Here is a 24,480-nt window from a genome sequence, read left to right on the forward strand (position 1 = left end):
GATAAAGAGCTTAAATATAAAGGGATAGGCTAGCCCGTCCATGACTAATTTGCAATTATTTCTTTTACATTTATAAATGACAGTATAAATCAGGTACGACATTAATTGCGTAATTTTAGTTTACGATTGATTTAAGAAAGCATATGGCGGAGCTATACAATTTTAATTAAAGAATTATTTAAAGTGCTAGTACAATTTTGTTCATAAGTCTAACATTTTTAAAAATTTCATGTTTAACTCTCTCTCACAACTGTTATGTATAGTGTTCTAAATGATATTATAGTCTTGTGTATGTTGCTAACACACCTACAGTATTGGACCCACTAACACCTCCGTTTCTAGGTGGTACGAATATAGCTTATAACTATGGGGTTCTGGGTTTAGTTTTCGGTGAATAAGTTGTGGGTTAAAAGAGAACGCGGTAACAAAATACGAAATAGAATACAAGGCGAAGTCGGGTTGGGTAGGCCTCGTCGTACATACAGGGATCAAATCCAAGACATACTAGAGTAATGACAAGTTAAAAGAACCCATAAGTAACGAGCATGCTCTGTGAATTTCAGAAAGTGGTTGAAGCGAGAGAGGTATGTACAGTACCGTAGTACGGTGGAAATCCCGTGGTCTACATACCCGTGAAAAAGGCATGAAGTAATCAATAAATAAATAAACCAACAAAGTCGACTCAAATTTGCTATTGTACCATTGTGGATTAGCTTCAAATACAAGGCCGATATTGAATAATATAATATAATACATTTTTTATATATTTCATTTGAAATAGTTTAAATGAATTTATTTATTTCGTAATCCTACAGCTAACAAACATTATATAAAACAACAAACAATTACACTAAAAATATAGCCAGAGATGGAATGCATAATATTAATCTGTTAAAAGGTTTAAAAATTTAGAAAATGGTACAATAAATAAAAAATATTCAATACATTTAACTAAGGTATATCTAATTTGGCTGTGTGATGTGATGGTGTAAAAGTGAGAAAATACTTGATGTACTTACCGTACGTGAAGTATTATAAGTAAGTGTATGTGGGGTATGCTCATGATGCAGGTGATTTTGCGCTATGGATATTCCTAAAAATCCTTTTAAGAATATTCCGCGATAGCTTAAACAAGCCAAGGCTTAAATAGTGGTCGTTGACCGGGCTGCGCGATACAAAACTGAGTCTTTTTCACTGATATATCATCATATATTCGGAAAATTTAATTTACAGCTACGGACGGTTGCGAGATAAAGTAATAAAGAATGCCTCAAAATTTACATAACACGGCGGTGTTGTGGGGATGGTTAAGTGAGGAGTGTGGGTCTTAGCATAGAACAGTCGCGAGTTTTAACTACAAGAGTTGATACAGCTTCCTACTGTGTTATATATACGTGTTAAGTTATTTAATAAAGGGGTAAGTGATGTGTAGAGATTGATTAGTATATTTAATTACTGAACAAAATAACTTATAATTTATGAAATGAATTACCAATTACAATCTCACTTCGGTATAATTCGATAACAATTTCGTAAATTAAGGATGTTTACCTACTAGACGTTTTACCTACCTGGTACCTAAAATTGCGGTCTTCATTCTATGAGATACGTAAATTTGGGGTAAAAATATTTGTTTGCTCAATTGGCTACATTTAAATGTTAAAGATTTAAAAATAATACCGGGTTCTACTGACAGATTTTTATATTTTTTTAAAGACGGCTACAAAGCTTGAATTACCTGGCGCAATAATACGCAATAAATGTATTTAGAATATTTATTAACGTTAAGTATAAACAAATATGTTTAACCATTTAATCATCCTACATACGTATAATTTGTATTTACAATTTTCATAACCTACAAAGTAACAATAAAAATAATCTTAAAAAGGAAATTAAACAAATTAAATTTCTTATCTAATCAAATTATTTCCAACACTCAAATACACAGTAGATATTCACAATATTGTTAAGCTACCTAGTAATAATAATAATAATTTTAAAATGATAAATTATATTTTGATTTAGTTTTTTGTAACATCACAGTTATTTTGTTCTTTATTATTATATCAAAAGTCATATTTCTAATTTCATATTTTAGTTTGGAATGCAAAAGTCATTCAAAATGCGTCATTCTTACGGATTTTAGGAAACATTTTGTAACTCGATTAGCAAAAGAAAACAGCGATGTTTATGAATCAACTTTCATATAAAGCCGGTAGCGCAAGGCGAGCCGCGAGGCGGATCTCGTGAAATCCGGCACTTTCTCTGATTATGCAACCTCCGGGCCCTGACCTCACCTGACCTTAGACGTGATTCACATTCTGACATAAACATTACTTAATTCTTGTCATCGATATTACTATTGCTACACAATTCATGTACTAGAAGACTGTTCTGGTATACGGAATAAAACGAAGATACAAACCAAACAATATGTTTAATTGATTTTTATCTTTTTGTAAATGTTTAAACCTTTTTGTATAAATTATGTCTCTAGTATAATCGTTTTCTGTATATATAATTTATGTGAGTTGTACGAAATAAATAAGTAAATCAAGATTCTTCCCGCTATATGTAGATTGTAGACTTATTATACGCAACTTATTTTAGCAATTTAGACACAACAATAAATTCCCCCCAATCATTAACCCCTTCTGCAACGCTTATCTATTAGCACGCAGCCAGTTACTCCTTCATATACGATAAACAAGTGAAAAATTGTGTAAATAGTTTAATTTTTGGTAGATTTAACGGATTAATAATGATAGTAGAGGCAGTAGTAAACTGAAAATATAATCCATAGTCATACTTCATAGATTTTTCATACTACATACATAATTTATTTAAGGCATTTCTATCAGTGGCTGATAAGCCATTAATAAAAATAATAATAAATAATTAGGCCCATTTAGTTCCAAGCTTTACAAATGTAGAGTTTAGATTTGTTATATACATTTTATTTTCTTGCTATGCTAATATCCTAACTTCCTTCAGAACCATACGAACCCCTTCATAGGTAAAGGCCTCCTTCAGCTATTTCCAAATATCTTTGGCTTTCTTTCTCCATTCGCTTCTTGCTAACGCCTCTATAATATCTTCTGTCCACTTGGTATTTAGTTTAATCCAGTTTATTTTATCATTACGTAATTGTGTACAGCGTATTTTTTATCGTTGCGTTTTGTCCTATTACAGTGTATTTTCTATATGTAAAAGACATTCTAACACGTTATACAGTAAAAGAAAATCGCGTAATTATTTTTGATTAATATCATAATTATGGTAAACGCCGCATATATCGCATGCTTAAAAAAGACAAACACGGAAGAGAAAGTGTTCACGCCTATACCAAATGATTCGTAAACTCAGTGTAAAAATTGCAAGTGGCATATCGTTAACAATATTATGTAGTTGTAATAATGTGGTAATAAGTCGTGTGTTGAATCGCTAATTTGTGCCCGCATGACTTTTTTTCGAACTTATGTAGGTCATTATGTAATGAGAACGCTATTTATATACTTCTGAGAATCATCTGGATTTATTATATTGATTCGAAGGAACTCTATAATGACGTATCGTACTTTACCCAGCCTTAGAACCTAGCTGCATTTGCTATATAAATAAGCTTCTCATATGCCACCTTCCGCCAATTGCTGGTTTGTAGCTGCTCCTTCACTCAGTGCATCCAGAGGTATATATCTGACCTACTGGTCTCCGACTACTACTATTTTTTTACCCTCCTATTTCAGAACAAAGAAACTTACTCTTAATTCTCGTTAATGATTTCCCATTAACAATTAAATAGAAAACACTTTGTCTAAATATTTTTATTTCGATTAACTTTCAGAGATGTGGTCAGTGAGTGCGTTATTATGTCTGGTAATTGCTGGCTGTGTGAATTCAGAGAACAGCACGCTCATAGATGAGGATGTATGCGAGATTGATGGTCCCTTTAGCATGCTGCTGGAGAATTGGGCCACTTCGGAGCCGGCGACCCAGAGACAAGGTAGCCTTTAAAAAATAACAAAACATCATACTAATATAACATAATCTCTATATATATATATAAAATTCACGTGTCACAATGTTAATTCCCATACTCCACTAAAAGGGCTTGACCTATATTTATGAATTTTTTATGTATATTCAGTAAGTCTGAGAATCGGGTACTATCTATCTTTCAAACCCCTAAGTGATCCCCCAACACCCCTTGGTGTCTACCCCAAAACATTTTTTTTTTACTTTTTAGACATTTTTATGATACAGTATACAAGAATACATACAACCCTTAATTGTCACTCCTCTACAATCAACCCTGTTTTTAACTTAAAAATAATGTTTCCTGGAAGTAATATACATGGCAAAACTTCGTTTGCCGGGTCAGCTAGTATTGTTATAAAAATTCCACCTCATTCACGCTCTACCTAGCTCAGATCTTTCAAATAAAACACTATTATAGGTCGTGTGATGGCTCTGCCGATGACAAAAGGTTACTACGTCACTGAAAGAATTGACGGACCCCTAGTACCTCCTCCACTACCACCTGGTCCGCAAACACACCACAGTTCTGGAAGACCAATACCCCTTCAACCCAATTCTCCGTACAACAGTGCACCACCACAAGGGTACAAAGGACCTCATGGTTACAAAGAGTGGGACACCTCGCCGCCGGCCAATGGAAAAATTGTTAACAAGCCCCCTTATAAAGACAAATTTAGACCGAGTTATGTAAGTATTTATATTTTATTTATATCTTTACGCCTTTTTCCCTGAGGGGTAGGCAGAGACCAAAGATATTCACTTCCTACGCTCCTGACATACCTGTTCATCCGCTTTTATGACATTCACCACGCATGGTCATTACACGTTGGTTATGGGTACTTTTAACTTCTCGCTTCTCTAGTACTACTCTACTCTCTCAACCCTATCTCACCATCCACAGTTGCCTTGGATATCCTACTTGTTAATCACTTCTAATTCGTTTGTTCCACATGGCAAAATCACCTAAGAATTCCATTCCGTATTTTTATCATCACGTCTTCTTTTAATGTTGCTCACGTGACTCACTATTACTTAGTATAAATACTATAATAAGTATTTAAAAATATTTCATGAGTTCGGCCTACCGCATCAGTATAGTGACATCTTTCAGTACTTAAGACCCTATTTAGAATCTTGTCATAGTGTATCGTAACTGACATTGGGAAAATACGTTTCTACGTTTATTTGAGTGATATAACTATAATTTTAATATTTTCCTTTTAAATAAATATATGTAGGTGTGTTAATAACCAAACCAAAATAATGAATGTTAATCTAGAACTTCTAAACAGTGATACTATTAATTCTGATGTATGTAAACTTCTTATTTGTATTATTGTATATTCTTTTCAATTTTTAATTTTTTCGGATAGCAACTATATAGTTTAATTTTTTAATTAAACAGGCACCACCGTCTCCTCCAAGACCGCAACAGTCCAACTCTATCGACCGAGTAGACGATCCACCTCGCAAGCAAGTCACAGAAACAGATTTGTTCTTGCTAAGCGCCATCGAAAAACTCGTGTACCGTGCAGACCTTATGGAGAAACGCTTGAGGAAACTTGAAGAAACTTTTCACTATCTTGTCGCTGGAAATGACCCTAAACCAGGTTAGTTAATGTTTAGTCGGTAGCAAAAAAAGATTCATTCAGAAATGTTGGTTCTGACTCAGGTATGTATTTGTTTATACACAGAATGCGTTATTTCTATAAAACACTTCTTCAAAGTTGATATGTTTTCGTGCTCCCCTACTGCTTTCAAGCCCCTTTTAAAATCGTTATTGTAATTGTTATATTTTACTACAAATTGCTGTTTACATTTTTGTACCCATACTTAATTGTTTCTTTTTATTTTTTCTTGTTACTCATGTTTATATTTTAAAAAATCTTAATACTTATGGACAATACAATTTAAGGACACTTCTATAATTATAATTCTTCTATGTTATAATTATAGAAGTTATTTAATATATATATATTAAATAACTTCTATTTGTGATGTGCCTGTCATGTTTTTTTATAAATAAATGAAAATTACACACTCAATAATTTTCTAATATCATTACTCTATATATTTGCCAGAACCCTGCGCCGGTAACTACAGTCGTGTAGGCGGTGTCTGTTACGAGTGGTCAACTGAGCCTGCGGACTGGAAAGGCGCCAGCATCGCTTGTCGGAAGCAAAAAGCTGCCTTGCTTGAACTGCAAAACGACGCTGATAAAAGGCAGTTACTCTCCAAACTGCTCAGCGATAAGCAATTCAAGGGTATAACCATATATTGTTCTTAAGTATTAGATCAGCAGGCTTGTCCTGTAACTGACGCCCTGGATTCGTTTCACACAATAGAAGTTTATACATTATAACACAATAAAGATAAATTAAATTGGCTTTTAATTTTTGAGTAGGTAAATCATGAAGTCTTTTGGAAAACTTTTTGGTTTTCTCGTCTAAGTTATCTAAATTCATGAATAATAAATTTTTACAGCATATCTATAATATATTAGGTATTACCTAACACAAGTGTTCATAGTTTCTTCGTAAAATTTAAGGTAAAGACTTCTGGACGGGTGGACTAAACCCAGGCTTACTTTGGATCTGGTCACACTCAGCTAAGCCAGTGGAGGCTTCCAACTCTACCAGTATCGTTGGCGAGGGCCGCTGTCTGGCGCTCGTGTATGACCCGGCGATTAACAACTACGTATATCGTGGGCAGGACTGCGCCCTGAAACATCGTTACATATGCCAAAAGGAAGAAGATAAAACCAAGCTAAGCAATGAGATACAACGAGTCGCAAGGGAACTTCACGTAGATAGAACAAGAAAGTCGAAACTGCTTTGGGATGAATCGATGTAAAGTTCTTTACTGTGACATTAATTAATTCCAGCAATCAAACTAAATCGACGATCGAATTTATGACTTATTTAATATTGAATAAGAAAATTATGTGAAACAATAAGGGAAATAGTTGTGAAATTGTATTATGCAATATCTATTTGATACCTGTTTAAAGCAAATGTGTTTTTTCTAAATTCTATCGGAACGAAGTACGTAATTTACTTTTTACTACATAATAGCAATTATGCTAATCTCTATACTAATCTTAGGTCCATATTTTAATTCGTATGTCAACACACAATATCGTCTTGAGCGCTGTCAAATATCAAACTTCATACAGAAAAAAGGGTTTGACAGCTCTTCTTACCCGGGTATTAACATTTCCCCAGTTTCAAGTCAAATCGGTGGTTACCTGTTTCACTAAAAGCCCCATATATTATATTAATTTACGTAAATGAGACTAATTGGTTAGTTATTGGAGTATATGTAAGACTGAAGTATTATTTATATTAATGTTATATTTATACAAATTAGTAAATGTGTTTTTATTGCTTTATTTTTACTTCATTTTATCACCGTTACATAATTTTGTGTGTAATAATAATAGTGAGGTAAACCAAAATATATCTGGATCGCTTTTAATTCATATACGAAGAAAAAAACATACCTGCCCAACTTTACCTAAAATAAAAACCAGACCACCCTATGTAATACTCAGTTCCACTTCGTTTCGCAAAAACAGCAATAAAACCAAAAAATATCTCATAATCACTTATATTTCTAAATATTTACAATAACTTAAGACTCACAACAAAATAAACAATGTTGTCGACAGTTCGGACATTATCATTCCGAGTTAAGAGTGGCATAGTATAGGAAAAATACAAACTAATATTATGGCCCCACTGTTTAGATAAACGAAAATTGAAACACTACCGATAAAACGTTTAATTGTGATTGGTCAAGAGAGTTTGTCCAAAAGACCTGAGCCACGATACTTCATATTATGACCAATGACAACCAGACGACACGCACCACTATACAGTAATCTCCCTACGTCTGTTATAGGAAATCGCCTCGTAGGTGTATTCTCGTAAAACTGTTTTTTTTTTAAATTTTTAAAACTAGGGACACGAATTTAATAAATTTATTGAGTTTATTTTTTTCTGAACACAATATACAATGTACGTGTACGAGTACTAACGTATGTAAAACTAATTTTGGACTTAACAAATCTTTATAAATCTCACACTACAGAAATATACCGGGGATTACTGTAAATCGTTGTCCATTATTGGTAAATTAAAGTAATTACACAAAATCTGTTAGAACGACTTCGAAGGGACTACTCATATATGGTCGTATGAAACCGATAGTACTACCGACGGTACTGAAAATAAAACTGACTGAAATAATGACTTTCCTATGCGATCTAAAACAACTTGGTGCTAGAGCTCGCCGAACAAGAACGTGATACAAGAAACAAATATGTATAAAACTTACAAATCTCACGTCTTATAAAATTTGTATACACGAGAACCTCCTTATGCCCAAAAGTTATACCATAAGCTAGACTAAGTTCTAAAATATGCACATTTATTGTAAATATATAATTATATAGGTACAAATGGCTGTAGACCATCTTAATTAATATTCACAAAATTACATAAAGTGTAAATAGGTTTGATCTTTTAAAATATAAAGAAGCAATGTTTTTAAAGCGTTGTGTGTGGGGCCATTGTATATTCTTTAATTTCCGTGCCTTGACATATCCGACTGGCCATATAAAAAATTGTTAATATATAATAGGGATACTGACAGGTTTTAATATTGTTTCTATTCTGAATATTAAATTTATAAAACAAACCACAGATAGATGTCATGGGTCACCCCATAGAGTATAGACCACAGTCTATATTCCCAGATAGCAGCAAAGAATATTGTCTTTATATTATAAACTGTATTTTATTTACGTAAAAGATGTTTTTTTTATTGTTATTGCAAATCTTTTTACGTTATTAGTCTAAAACTTGTCATTATACCTATTTAAAATTTAATTACACAAAGATCTAGCGATTATTATTTAATCTTGGATATGCTTGTACTTGGAAATATTGTTATTTTGGAACCTGGTTAAGCGTATGTGATGAATAAATAAATTTTACTATATAGGGGCGTGTCCAACATTATTATTTTTCGACTAGATTTTAGAAATTATAGTTTAAACAATAAATAAATACACTTTTAACATTAAATTTAACTCACGTTATTATAAAGCACGGCAAAGAAATCATTCCCATAAAAAATATTAAATTTTTCACACGGTGAAATTCAGTAAGTGTATTTATAAAATAACATATGTTATAGAATATTATAGTACATTATTGTGTAGTCTATAAAATTAAAAAAAAATAAGTCTCAACGGAAATAAACTGAAAAAACAATCTATTATTTTATTAAATAAAATCTAATTAAAAAAAAGTGGTAAATGGAATTAAAAAATGTCAACTGTCACGGTGACAATGACAGTCGCGATCTTAGGTGACAGTTGACATGTTTGCAACGACATTAATTCGATTCTTGTATAAAACATGATTCGAAATATTTACAATATGGTAGACAGTAGTTAAGACTGTTCATTTATTATTGGCAACCCTTTTCACAAATTCCATTTCTAGGACGCATACATGCATTCTATAACAGAATTTATACTCATTAACACAAAATGTTATATATTTAAATTATTGATGAAATGTTAATAATGAAAAATATTGGTTAAATTAATTATAAAAACAAATTTTATCCCACTTCAATACCAAGATTATTTACCGATTATACATGTCCTCTGAGAAATAAAATCTCAAAAACTACTGAACCGATTATGATGAAATGAGTAAATGTAAGGATAAGCTTTTATTGAAGTGGAGTTAATGGAGTATGAATCTCAGATGCAGAATTAGTAGATCTCACGGAGTATGGCTTAGTTGAAGTGGAACTTGAACTGAAAGGGCGATCCATGTTGGAAGTGATTGAAGGGGTTGTTCCCGAAGGGTTGTCTGCCCCCTTCAGGGTCTAAAGGGTCCACCCCGCTATCGAATTGAGCCCGCTTTTCGGGGTCTGTTAACACCTGTAATTTGTTTAAAAAAATTTTTTAACTCTTTAGATATTAACTGCAGTAGTTGTAAATAAAAACCATTTGGCACCAAGACATTTATTCATTGCAATTTTGGAATTTCTTTGTTTTTTATCTATTAACTCTGAAATAATATAAACTTTAAATTGTTATCTGTGACTGTTTTCTGAAATTTAAACTCTATATCTATGGAATCCTAGTGTGGGGGGGCCAGTGCACTTTACTTTAACTAATCCTCTATATTAGTGTTTAATAGAGATTTCTTTCTATATACAATTCTAAACAAAAATGACATATGACAGGTCCAGAAACACAAGAACAGCACTACTGCTCGCTTTAGTCGATCTAAACTTTTTCAAATTAATATTTACTATCAATGCCAATCAAACGGAATACAATTTTTTATATTTTTTTATTAACTTTTTTTATTTTTATTATTAGTTCTCACCTCTTTAGCAGCAGCGATATCAATGAACTTCTTCTCCGCGACCTTCTTCTCGTCCCCTTGGAAGTTGTCTGGATGCCATTTCTGCGCCGCTTTACGATATGCCTTCGTGATCTCCTGTTTGGTCGCCGACCTTTATTCATAATAAAAAAAGTAAATCAGTATTATTGCTTTCTCTTCCCATCAACTCGTATTTACGCTTAGAGAGAAAAAGACAGATACGTACGTACAAAGACCATTATTAGTTTTGCATTCAAATACCATTTCAAGCTAATCAAAGCTTTCCGGACTATTGAATATAAGTAAGTTTGAAAGAAAACAATTTTTTAACCGGATTAAAGCTATTTATATTATTATAAAACTTATAATTATTTACATAATTTTAAATTTAAATATTTCCGACGTTTCGCGTGCTTTACAGCGTGCGTGGTCACGGTGGCCGGTTAAAAAATTGTTTTCTTTCAATGTTTAAAAGCTATTTTAACGAAAGACAATACTATAAGTAAGTTTGTTTATTAACATAGTTTTTACACATTTAAAGTAAACACTTTTTTACCGGATTGAAGCTATATATTATTACGAAACGTGGGGAGACATTTAAAATTATGTAAAATAATTATAAGTTTATAATAATACATAGCTTCAATCCGGTAAAAAAGGGTTTTCTTTAAATATATTAATGTATTTTTTTTTCAATTAGATATGTAGCAAAATATTTTGTTTTTGCAACATGAGGCAAACGGGCAGGAGACTCATCTGATGTTAAGCCGCTGATAATGTTCGCCCATGTACACTCACAATGCCAGAAGGCTAGCAAGTGCGTTGCCGGCCTTTTAAGAACTGGTACGCTCTATTCTTGAAGGACCCTAAGTCAAGTGGTTCTGAAATATTTCAGTGGGCAGCTGGTTCCACATAGTGGTGGTGCGCGGCATCCGGGTGGTATTCTGTAATCTGCCTTGATGTCTGATGATGAAACTCAGTTGCAGGTATTAATCCAAACAACACCTCTGAACACTCTCTCCATGGTAAATGCGATAGAAGATGCAGAGAAACCCTACATCTTTAAGCTCGGAAACGTCAAATCGTTCTTTTTTGAATACAGTTAAATGGAAGGATCTGGTACTGGGGAGATCCCGCATAGAGTTCAGTACTCCATGTGTGGCCGAAATTGCGCTTACGTCTCTGAAACGCGTTTACGAAGTATTTCCAATTAAGTATATATATATATATACCTACAAATTCTCAATCTTAGTCACTGGGGCTTTTCAGTCCAGTCAGTGGTTACGTTAGGTCGGCCGAGGATCCCTTTAAGTTGGAAGAACAGTACAAAATCCTTCCTCCATATATATATATATACAGTAAAACCCGCTTAAGACGAATTCTCAGGGACCCTACCAAAAACGGGGGAAAAATAAAATTATGAATTATATTAAATACGAATTATAATTACATTATTTAAAATAATCACTTATTTTGGTTTGACAGAAAGATTTTGATGCATTAACAATTAAAAGATTTTCAACATAATTCAACTTTTGCAGTGCACATAGTGTGCATAGTGTCTTAAATCATTAACAGCTGATAAAGCCCGGGCGTTTGACAAAAACGCAGTTGACTCATCTTCATCTTCGTCTTCGTCATTATCACTTAGGGCCTCGTTTTGTGTCTTATTCACATTCTCAATGAGATCTTCAATTGATTGAATTTCGTACGGTGCTACATTGTCATGGAATTCAATGGAAGAATATCCAGGAAAACCATGCAGTATCTCGGGTTCTTCACGTAAGGGCGGGGTGCCTTTCTGGTGCTCGTGTTAGAGCCCTCGGTTAGACATCTCGGCTCGGGCTCAGGTGTATTAAACGGGATGACAAATCGTATTAAGCGTTAAGAAATGTATGGAAATATGTCCGATTTGCAGAGACTGGCGTCAAGTGGCGTATTATGCGAGAAATCGTATTAAACGGGTTCTACTGTATCTGCAAAGATAAAGATCCTACCTTTTAACACTTAATATCTTGTAATAGTCCCGTTGTTCGGATTGTTTTTGAAGTTTCTGCGCTCGACCCATCCCATCTTTCGCGCGTTGTAGACCCTCGTTCATATCCAACGCTTCCTTGAACGAGCGTATCGCTGCAAATGATTAAACATTATGAAATCCAGTTCAGGGTTCGGTTACCGGCAAAACGATAATAGTTTGCTAGAATTCCCTTAAAAACTAAGAAGAAATTTTTGAATTTCTGATAACAAATCAACATTAAATAAAATATTTTCAGGACACAAATATTTTAATATTAAACATGAATGTCATTTTAGATTTTCTATTAAGTTCTAAAATGGTATTTATGTGTACTTTGTTCCATTACACATTTGGTACATAGACATTCAAATTAAAGAGGAAACGGACGGCCTTATCAACTACTGGGTACTACGTACTAACGAGCGATCTCTTCCAGGCAAAAAAATGTGTACGTGTACTAGTGTACACACGTAAGAAGTGAAACTTCTTTATGACCTTATTTTACGAATAATGATCGACTATATGCAACTTTACAGAAATTGGTTAAATAAAGTTAAATTATATAAAGTATCACAAAAGGCTTTTATTATCATAGACATGAATACCAATAATACAATTATTTCATTTTGCCTTATTACTACTGAGATTATTACAGAAATGTATTAATTGTAATAGAATTATTACTATCATTGTTGCCGTTATTATATATTTTTGTTATTAATGGTTTCGAATCAACCGTGGTAGGGGCAAGAAAAAGATGGCATGTAACGGAAAAATGTGACGCGTAACCGAAAAATGTGATTATTTTTTTCCAATGCCGATAAAGAAGTTCATAAGAAATTTTAAAAAATAATGGAAATAAAAATATGTACTAAACAAAATAAAATACTAAAATCTAAACTTTTAGAATCATGAACTAGCTAGGTTTTAAAATACAAAAAAAATGTTTTTCCAATATTTTTACAAAAAATCACAATTAAACAGATAGAAAGGATATGGTTAAGAGGTACATAGAAAATTTTGTATGTGTGTGTTTCGAAAACAGAAATATAAGCTATACACAATTATAATAGATTCGATACTGACCATCATCAAACATGTCGAGCCCAATTAAGGCATCTCCTTTATCACACAACACGCTCCCTTCTTTTTGGATTTCCAACGCACTGTTACATTCTTTCAACGCATCAGTCCACTGTTCGTCCTGAAATTATTTATTTTATTTACACTTTTGCTCAAGAACTAAACAAAAATAAAAATGAAAAGCGATCTCTTCCAGGAAACTAGGCACTAAAAATTTCCTTCTAGTGTTGTCTTTTGTTAACCATAGCTTTTACACATTGAAAGAAAACACTTTTTTAACCGGATTAAAGCTATTTGTTTTATTATAAACTTATAATTATTTTACATAATTTTAAATTTACATTTTTCCGACGTTTCGCGTGCATTACAGCGTGCGTGGTCACGGTGACTTAAAATTATGTAATTATAAGTTTATAATAATACAAATAGCTTTAATCCGGTTAAAAAAGTGTTTTCTTTGAAATTCCTTCTATTTAGAATTTATAGTATAGTAGTATAGTATAGTAGTTATTATAGAAGTTGTCGAACCATCTATACCGTCAAGTTTGACACATTTGACACTCAAAGAGATATTGATATCGTAAAACAACTATAAATGAACTAAAAAATACATATGAAATTTAATAAAAACTGTTAATGATGTCGGTAAATAATAAAATGTTTTCGTGTACTAGTGTACACACGTAGGAAGTGAATCTTTATGACCTTATTTTTCGAAAAATGGTCTACTATAGGCCACTTTATTATGATTTACTTACAGAAATTGGTTAATTAAAGTTAAATTAGATAAAGTTTAACAAAAGGCTTTTATTGTCATAGACTTGAATACAAATAATACTTTCATTTTACCTTATTACAACTAAGATTGTTACAGAATTTCATTAATTGTAATATAATTATTACTATCATTATCGTTATTATATATTTTTGTTATTATTGACTTCGAATCTCTTCTTCGAATCAACCGCGGGACAAGACACAGATGGATTTTTTTATCAACGTCGATAAAAAAAATTGTCCATAATGTGCAAGAAATATCAAGTACTGTTTATAATATTAAAAAAAAATACTAAATAATGTCAAAATCTGGCAAAAATGTCAAATATTATTTACAACGTCGAAAAACGTCACTTGTCATACCTTGGCGAGACAGGAACATAACCATTTCCTTCCTTCATACACCACAAGCGTGACTTCCTTTTCAGCAGCCAACACACTCTTAGCAGAGTCTATACAATCGCTATACTGACGCGCCTCGCTGCTTTCCTCGCACTTCAGCAGTAATTTGTCTATTTTCTTCAACTTTTTATACAAGGGAAAGCATTGTTTGTGTTCTGGATCCAGTTTTAAACACTCGCGCACTTCCTGTAATTAATAAAATATTGTTGATTTTTTAACCGACTTAAAATAAAATGTTATATTCCAACAATATACTTTAATATGTTTGATTATGATAATCCAAGCAATCAGCAGCAGAGCAGTGTTGGCCTAGTGGCTTCAGCGTGCGACTCTCATACCTGATGTCGTAGGTTCAATCGCCGGCTGTGCACCAATGGATTTTTTTTGTATGTGCGCATTTAACATTAGCTCGAACGGAGAAGGAAAACATCGTGAGGAAACCGGCTTGCCTTACCACCTACTTGCCTATTCGATTAACAAATGATCATGAAATAGATACAGAAATCTGAGGCCAAGACTTAAAAAAGTTGTAGCGCCATTGAATGATTTGATGATAATCCATGCATATGTGCAAGATTACTGTTTACTTTAAGTTATAAATTATATCTTCTCAAAATGAAGATGAGTCAGGCGCAGAAGGCACCTGAGAGATTAAAATATTTACAGAAAGACTATTTCTTACAGTAGATTAACTGACATGAATTGAACCTTTTGTCAGTTCACAATGGAAATTTATTTTCTCTTTATTATACAAAATAATATAATCAGAATATGTTACATTAGAAAACCGCTAAAGTTTGTATTAATGTAACCATAGCAGTCTTGTTTAGGAGCGCGCCAATTGCATATAAAAGTAGTTATTTAATTTACTGTTTATGTTGGTTAGCGTTAGGCTATCTAATATCTGATTGGGCAGACCATTTATTAGCCGCGGTAGCAAATACCTAAACGTTCTCTCGCCATATACATTGTTTCTACATCATACTCCACTCGCTTTTTTATGTCATCTCGGGAAAAGTGCTCGACTAGAAGACATTTATTTATTTATTTAATTAAAAACGTCTGTTACTAACGTAAGCACCAGGCACTAGAGCATTGGAAAATGACCAGGTTTTCCATTCCACGTAACAACTTTACAGGATACATGGCAGGTTTAAAATCACCACTACTGAATATTACCTTTAGGGCGTCGCTAACATGTCCCAGTTGATACAGTAGCGAGGCTAACCGATTGTAGCCAGCAGTGGAGTCTTGCTGTAGACGATTCACTGCCCGAATGTCAGATACCGCCGAAAACAGGTCATTCTATATGATAAAATCATTGTAATGAACAAATACATATATAGAAAATAGTTATATATTGAATAGTTATGTAGGAAAGCTTGTGAACCGTGGACTTAAGACCATTTTATCATAAGCTTTAAGCTTTGACTAACACAGAAGTGTTATTATAGTTTTATATATTTTTTTACCAGGTACGAAGCTGACCGAGAGATTGTTTATAGGCAACGTTTCTTATTCAATGCTGAAAATTGAGCGAGCCTAATAATTATATGTGGAAACACTCACCATAGCAATATAGCACTCGGCCCGAAGCTGCCTAAGGGTTGCGGACCATGGAGACACTTCTAACAGTCTAGTGGCAAGTTCGGATGCACTCCTAAAGTCCCCACCCCGATAATAGGCCTCTGCCAATCGAAGCTCTTCGCTCAGCTCATCGGTGCGATGGAAGTATGTAAGTGCCTCTGAGTTATACGGGTCTTCATATGTCTAAAGATATTAATAGTAAATAATGAAAATATACAGTACAAACAAACCGTCTCATTACACACATGTTTTTCCAAATTGTTACATTACTTAGTATAATAAGTTGTAAATTTTTTCAACACTCTGATGGACAGAATAAATATACCTAGTTTATGTGTCCACACCATACAAACAATGTAACAAATAAGCTAAGATTAGTTATGTCATAATTATAATAATGAGATTTTAAAGTTTAGTCTTTCATTTTTTCCAATCAATCACACTCAATAAAGTTTCAGAGATCAATGCGAAAAATACAACAGAATTGGTTCCTGTAACGCAAACCATCCAAATATTGTTTGATAATTATATTTATTTCAAAAATGTGAATAAAAGTTATGAAAAAAATGTGGTTATCAGGTTAGCAGTAAAATTTCTAGTGATAAGCATATCATTATAAAACAATAACATATGTTTGTCACACTAGGTAAACTTAACATTGCCTTATCTTCGTTTGATATAGTTAATGTCACACACATTGTATTATCAAACACATATTACTGGTTATTTTACGCGAAAGAAAATTAATTTGTTAATACTATTTAGCTTTTTGAATATTAATATTAATATTTGGTTTTATATGTTAGTCATTAACAGTTTTATAGTGTTCCATGTATATATGAAACACAGAATGCTCAACAACACAGGGATGTTCTTAGTGTGTAGACTGTGTGATTACCTACCATCTAATTTAGTCATTTTTAAATATAAAATTAACAGTTATGCTGCTTGTTTACAACTATTCATTTATAGCTCAACCATGAAATATTAGTCGGCTTTTTACATACACTTATTCTACAAAATGACCTAGTAATAATATATACATATATATATACACATATATTATTAGTATATATATATATATATATATATATATATATATATATATATATATATTATTAGTAGGTCATTTCAACTGTAGGATTTGTATTATAAAAAAAATATAATTTATTTAAATAAAACTGTTTCAAAACATCTGCTCTTAATCCCATATTTATATCATAAATGAAAAGAACAAAATTCACCAATAGCATTTTTAACACCACATTTTCATTTAAATTTATTTAAAATTAGAGATGGGCTGAAAATAATACAACCTATAATGCTTATATCATACATAACTTTAAATGTACATTATGTATGTTTGGAAAGATATATAAATTACATACCACTTGCAGGAAATCATCTTTGGCATGCATGTATTCAGCTAATTTGAGGTAAACTTGTGCTCTATGCACTCTGGCTGTCGTGAAGTCGGGCTTTAGATCTAATACCTGAAAAGCATAAAGTTTTAAAATTTGTATAATTTACAGGCATTGAGTTTGCTCATGTTAATTTTTAAGCATAAAACCAAGTATTAGCTAACCAAGATGCTAAACAAATATATTTATGAAACCTACTGACTTATAATTTGAAGTATTTTTTACCTTACTAAAGTCTTGTAATGCAAATTTAGCTTTACCAAGTGCATAATAGACTGTGCCTCTTTTAAAGTATGTGAGGTAATTGTGTGGGTCCCCCTCTGCAATAAAAGAGTATGATTTAAAAAAATAGTATTAGAATAAACTACATATTATATTATACTAAAATAAATAGGAACAGTCTACTTATACCAAACAAACATTATAAGCAGCTGTTTAGTAAAAAATAGCAAATTAATATTGATGATAATTTATTTGGTTTGACTATGTTTTAGTCAAATTAAAGGTTATATGACATTCCTAAAGGGGGCAGTTTTATTTTTTATGGGCAATCCAGAAAGAGTATCTAGTGTATTATATCATATATATTTTTTTTAAATATTAAATGCTAAAATTAAATCATAAATTACTATCATCTACTTTTTATTTTTGAATTGATATTAGATTCACTAGTCAACACATTTTTAGTATTAAATATGTATCAATATTTGCAACAAATGGAATGGAATTATTATCTCTATAAGTCCTAATAAGAATGCAACTATTTTATGAATACTAACATGGTTTTAAATAAAACCTTATTGAACTGCATCTGTTCAATTTTGTACTTAAAACTTGTTGTTGCATGAATAAAAACATTTGCTACATATTCTTAAGTTCTAGAAATGATCATTTTAAAACAATAATATCAATTATAAACTTGTACTGTCTGGATACAATTTCTAAATATTGTTCTCCTCTGATGCTAGTCACTACCTGAAGTGATTGAAGAATTATAAAAGAAAGAATATTTTTAATTGATGCCGACAAATATTAAGGTATGTAAGATGTCTTGTAAGTAATGGTATACTAACCAACAGCTGCATGATAATGTGTTAGCGCGTCTGAAAGTTGACCACGACTTAAGAAATCTCGTCCTAGTTCTAAATGTTTGTTTACTTCAGCCTGTGTCGTGCACTCTGAAACTAATGCATAATATCCGTGTAATAAATCATTATAACACTGAAAATAATTAAAAAGCAAACCAAAACTCTATTTTTACTTACATTCTAATACTAAGTCTAAGAATAATAAAACTAGACATGGCGTGACTTTGTTCCAGTTGATATTCACAAGGCTGTCCATTATTTTTTGTATATGTCTTTAGTAATCACAAATAATTAAAGTAATTCTGAATTTATAACACTAAAAATATTTATGACATAGCTTTTAACTTTAGTTCATCTTTCCTTCGTATTTTTTCGTGGTCTAATTTGATTGGACCAAATCACCACATTTGTGAACCGCACAAAGCTTCAAAGTATTGTAAATTATCAATGTCTAAGTAACAACTGACAATGACGCCCATTGAATGTTAGACAAATCCATAAGAAAACCTAAATACTTTTATTACGCGTTCATCATTTTCAAATGAATTACTACATTTGAATATAAACGTTAAAAAACTGTGTAGTTTTATTTTAAAATTATCAATTTAAACAAAAAAATTCCATTGTACGCATGTTAATAACATTATTTTAAAAAAAAAATTTACATTACCAATGTATATATAAAAGTCCTTCATGCTCGGCACACATTATTCCAGTCCAGTAATCCAGTGAGTCATTCTAGTACAGTGCTGGACTGGAATGGAACGTCCACATTATTCCAGTCATTCAAAAGCTTAGATTTAGTAGATTAGATTAGTTAGATCGGTAACACTACAGTGACAATGCTTTCAAGAAAGAAGTTTAGAAATTGTTTTAAAACTGTTCAATAATAATTAAAACTGTTAGAAGAAGTAGTTGATGAAGTGCAAGAAGAACTAAAAAGAAAAAAGCGGATTTGGGTCAGAAATTGGATATGCGAAATAAATGAAAAAGGAGGCTCAGTAATGCTTTTGCAACAGCTAAAATCAGAAGATCCCTTGGAATACCGATTTTGATTTGATTTTTTACATCCTCTACTGTAAAACCTTCTATTTGCATACCATCACAAATGTTGTGCAGGGCGGATTGGCGCATGCCTTTGTGTTTATAAAATTCCGAAGTGATATCCCACAAACACACATGTTCTCTGTACAAAGAAATAAATTGAAGAGTTTGGTTTTCAGTTAACTTCATTGTTCGGAATTACCTATAAAATTCCATAAAATAACAACAATGTGTGTTCACTGTTAAACGTGTATTCAAGCACTGGATTGGCCGTTCACACTATTCCAGTGGCGCTGGATTGGGTTAGCTGGAATGAAAAATAGACCGTCATTCCAGTCAATTGGACTGGTTTGATCACTGGAATGGTACATTCCAGTGCAGGTTCCAGTCTAGCGCTGGAATGCTACTGGAATAATGTTAACCGGGCATCAATAGATAATGGAACGTATAAAATCTATGTTGCCATATAATTCTCATGATTATAATATTTCTTGTTTTAGACGCAATTCTCAGGGTATTATTCGGAAAGGACACTGTCCTAGTTTGTGCCATTCAGAACGTTAATAATGTTTTGGATTTTGTTTTATCATCAATAAGTTTTTTTTATTTGTGTCTTTACGAAGACATTATGGAACATTAACATCTAGCCTAACTTAAGACTAATAAGTAATTTAAGTCTAACCTCATTTACTAACAAGGATTGTTATCGTAAAGAAGTGTCCAATAACACTACTTACAGTCTCTATTAAACGGAAGACACTCTGTTCTTGTGTTCTATATTTTCAATCACTGTTTAGCACTTAATACTAACGTGCACTATCACTAATTCACTAGTTCACATGGCTTTGTCCTTTTCAATCTTCTCACTAAGCCCTTGGTGTCCAGGACTTGAATAACCTCGACATTCACGAGATGGTGGAGCCTATGTTTGTGGGCTCCAGCAGTTTTTTATTATAGTGGCTACATCCTCTACTTTAAGGTCCCGATGGAGGTCGTAATTGCGAATGTACCAGGGAGCATTGACTATTCCTCTGAGCACTTTGTTTTGGAATCGTTGGGTTACTTGGATGTGGCTATTACTGGTACAGCCCCACAGCTGGCAACCATAAGTCCATACAGGTGTCAGGACTTGTTTGTAAATCAATAATTTATTTTGTACTGATAACGTGGAATGCCTTCTGAGTAACCAGTACAATTTAGTGTAATGGAGATCCAACTCTTCGCGTTTCTTTTTAACATGGACTTTCCATCAGAGTTTGGTATCCAGCATCATACCTAGGTACTTAGCTGAATTTTGGAACGGCACTTTGACGTTATCAATATATACTGGCAGGTTATTTGATCATCACTAAGTAAAAAAAATATGTACAAATAAAGCAGGATCAATTAATGTTCAGTAGAATTAAATATAAATAAAAATGTCTGTGTATTTATGTGCACGCGTTAGAAGTTATACTTCTTTGGCGTAACAAGATAAAAATCTTTTCATAAATTTTATTCTACTTTTGTACATCACCGCACGAATTCAAGTCCGACCAGTCACCACAAGTAGCACCCGTACCGAAACTACGTCTTATTCAGGATTTTTTTGCAGTTTAAAAATATTAGATTTTATGTTCTGAATTGTCTAAATTAGAATTACTTATACATTTTTTCATTTTGCAATCCGAAAAATAATATATATGCCATAATTAAGACATCCTTGAGTAATCTTATTTTTATTTTAGTTGAACATAAATTCGGCTCTCGACTATAACAGTTTCAATTAAACGACTATAACTTCCACATTTTAGTAGAATATGGTAATGGTAGATAAGGTGAATGGCTAAAAATTTATAAACATACTGTGATCTGGCAACACTGTCTTTCTTTTACGTCAAAAACAAGTGTTCGGTTAGTGTTATGATTTTTCCAATTTATTAAAATAAAATGGTTATTTTACTATAAAATACTATTTATAATAGAAATAAAAATAATGGATCGATATTCTTCCCTTACATATATAAGTTTTTAATTTATGGTGGTGAAGATAAAATGAGATTAAATTCGAGATGTCAACATAACCTCTTGTCAATAATGGTCTTATCGAAACGTTTGTCTTTAAGGAATGGCAGACGCGCCGACAACAGCGCCAAAGGCCAAAGCGCCTAAAACAAAAGCACCAAAAGAGAAAGCTGCAAAGGATGCTCCAGCGGCGCCAGCGGAATCCCAAAAAGTCGTACGCAAGGTTTCCAAAGCTCGTCACGGTAGACTGTATGCTAAGGCCGTGTTCACAGGATACAAACGTGGTCTCCGAAACCAACATGAAAATACTGCACTTCTGAAGGTAAAACTATATTACTGTTTTAATTGAAATTTATTTAGTTTATAGTCAAATCCTTATAACGTAATTTTGTAGTTGTATTTTAAATACTCCTTTTATTGTTACTCGTCGAAATAATCGATCTTACTTTCCGTCTATAGATATTGTAACCTATAACTTGTAAATTCTGGTGACTTCATTGTATATTTATTTCTTACTTTAAAACCTCTAAATGATGCCTTAGACATTTGAAACCTGAATTTAATGTGGACACCTTATAACTGATAATTTGATTTAGATTAACAACAATACATTTACATCAATGAGTATTGTACATATAACCCTTAAATTTCAGATTGAAGGTGCTCGATCAAAAGATGATGCATTATTCTATGCAGGCAAGAAATGTGTATATGTATACAGAGCCAAGAAGAGGACACCTATTGCTGGAGGACCCCGTGGAATTAAGACCAAGTTGAGGGCCATCTGGGGCAAGGTGACTCGTCCCCATGGCAACTCTGGCAGTGTCAGAGCTCGCTTCAAGTCTAACCTTCCTGCTCAGGCAATGGGACACAGAATACGAGTGGTAAGTTAAATGTTTTTCTTTCCTATTTGGTTATTCTATGATTATTTTATACCATATTTGTAAAAAAAATAAATTGAGTAAAAGCATGTAAGTTACACAGTTTGATTCATAAAATAATTGTTTTTTGTATCAGTTCAATATGAATTAAATCTACTTTGGGATGAAAAACATTAAAAAATTTAACCATGTCAGTGAAGTGCACACAGGGTCTTTGATTTTTCAACTTGCTCTTTTATAAAAAAAATATATAATATGTTAAGGACATATTTCTCTATGTGTGTGGCATTCAAGATAAATTATTTTTTATTTATTACAGTATACTTAAAGCATAAAACAATTAATATCTTATTATGCTGATTATTTGACTAACATAGTTCTGTATAAGTTAATGATTATTAGTGTAATTAACAATTTCTCTTAAAAAATAACATACTCAAATGCCCCATTTTGTTTCAGATGTTGTATCCATCAAGGATTTAAACAGCCTTTAATTTAAGAATTAAAAATAAAACCCAAAAAAATCTTTTATTATTATTTCCTTTCTATTTCGAGAAAAACATCATTTTAAAAACAAGGTTAAAAAATTCTTGATACTATTATGTTAATATTTGTTATATATCTTATGTAAGTACAGTCTAGCTCCAAAATTTGTACCATATTTGTGCCACTTGTTTAGTTTTGTCAACTTTAAACATACATAAATCTAGTTTATACAAAATGATTTGTCTCTACAACTTTTACTTCTATTTTATAATACTCGTTCTTGGTTTTACTTAAAATAATATATCTCTAATAATCTCTGTTGTTGCCATAGCATCTCTAAATCACAGGAGACTTCTATAGTTAAAATTGTGTAATAATGTATATAGTTTTGTTTTATAATAGAGTTTAGAGTTTAGAGAGTTAAAGTTAATAGTCCTAATTTTATAGCAGTTGTCCTAAAATGTGACATAATCTTACTTCTCAATTAGGAGCAATGAAGTAAAACTAAACAGGTATTTTGAATAATTAAAAACAATTATATGGTCTTATATTTCTAATAATTTGAAAGTGAAAAATCATCTGTGGTGACAGTGGCAAGAAGGTACTTCACTCTGGGCCATCCTTTGCAACTATATAAAACGAAAACATGGAGTATTGTCCTCACCTCTGGGCAGGTACTCTCCAGTACAAGCTCCTTTCATTTTACATTATTCAACGAAGAGCGGTTTGATTCCCTTAGCGTTCCGTATATTTGTGGGGTCTGCATCTTATACCGCATTTACCTTGTAGAGTGAGCAGAGTTCGGATTAATACCTGCAGTTGAGTTTCATCGGACGCCTGCCAGTTTGCCCCCGGTCAAAAAGTAAACATATTTGTTTTGGGAGTTTTGAAGGTGGTAATTAAAATATTACTTTTATCAGTGTCAAGATTTCAGGCCTATTTCTTAGTGGTCTGTAACGTAAGTATGATTTGAAGGATACCGTATTCTCGATCTAATTGTAAATCTACTATAAAAGCTTAAAAAACTAGTTTTTTATAGAACAATAAAGTCTAGTCAATCAAAATTACTACAATAAGAAGAATATGGCTTGCAACATTGACTTAATTATTATATGTCGTGTTACCGGGGTAGTAGGCAATTGGGTCGCTACTACAACAGCCGTGACACGAATAGCTCAACTGTTATTGATCACTATCGCTTCTATTGGAGAGCTTTTGATAAGAAACCAAGACTTA

The 24,480-nt window shown here is 32.3% G+C and overlaps 3 protein-coding genes across 3 annotated transcripts; 2 read left to right on the forward strand and 1 right to left on the reverse strand.

Moving 5' to 3' along the window:
- Positions 1-1,361: 1,361 nt before the first annotated feature.
- LOC123708050 lies at positions 1,362-7,361 on the forward strand. The gene is made up of 6 exons (XM_045658514.1): positions 1,362-1,417; positions 3,848-4,006; positions 4,460-4,728; positions 5,447-5,651; positions 6,123-6,305; positions 6,590-7,361. The coding sequence occupies exons 2-6, from the start codon at positions 3,850-3,852 to the stop codon at positions 6,892-6,894; spliced, it is 1,119 nt and encodes a 372-aa protein (XP_045514470.1). The 5' UTR covers positions 1,362-1,417; positions 3,848-3,849; the 3' UTR covers positions 6,895-7,361.
- A 273-nt stretch (positions 7,362-7,634) lies between these two features.
- Positions 7,635-19,217, reverse strand: LOC123708049 (dnaJ homolog subfamily C member 3). The gene is made up of 11 exons (XM_045658513.1): positions 19,007-19,217; positions 18,815-18,925; positions 17,967-18,061; positions 17,709-17,813; positions 16,303-16,503; positions 15,913-16,038; positions 14,695-14,919; positions 13,558-13,675; positions 12,452-12,584; positions 10,458-10,587; positions 7,635-10,003 (listed from the first exon to the last, which is right to left on the reverse strand). The coding sequence occupies exons 1-11, from the start codon at positions 19,083-19,085 to the stop codon at positions 9,857-9,859; spliced, it is 1,470 nt and encodes a 489-aa protein (XP_045514469.1). The 5' UTR covers positions 19,086-19,217; the 3' UTR covers positions 7,635-9,856.
- Positions 19,218-21,674: 2,457 nt separating this feature from the next.
- Positions 21,675-23,287, forward strand: LOC123708051 (60S ribosomal protein L35a). The gene is made up of 4 exons (XM_045658515.1): positions 21,675-21,766; positions 21,979-22,199; positions 22,531-22,761; positions 23,218-23,287. Exons 2-4 carry the CDS (start codon positions 21,981-21,983, stop codon positions 23,239-23,241), a joined length of 474 nt encoding a protein of 157 aa, XP_045514471.1. The 5' UTR covers positions 21,675-21,766; positions 21,979-21,980; the 3' UTR covers positions 23,242-23,287.
- Positions 23,288-24,480: the final 1,193 nt, after the last annotated feature.

This window comes from Pieris brassicae, chromosome 4 (assembly GCF_905147105.1).
Source record: "Pieris brassicae chromosome 4, ilPieBrab1.1, whole genome shotgun sequence".
NCBI classification, from domain to species: Eukaryota; Metazoa; Arthropoda; class Insecta; order Lepidoptera; family Pieridae; genus Pieris; species Pieris brassicae.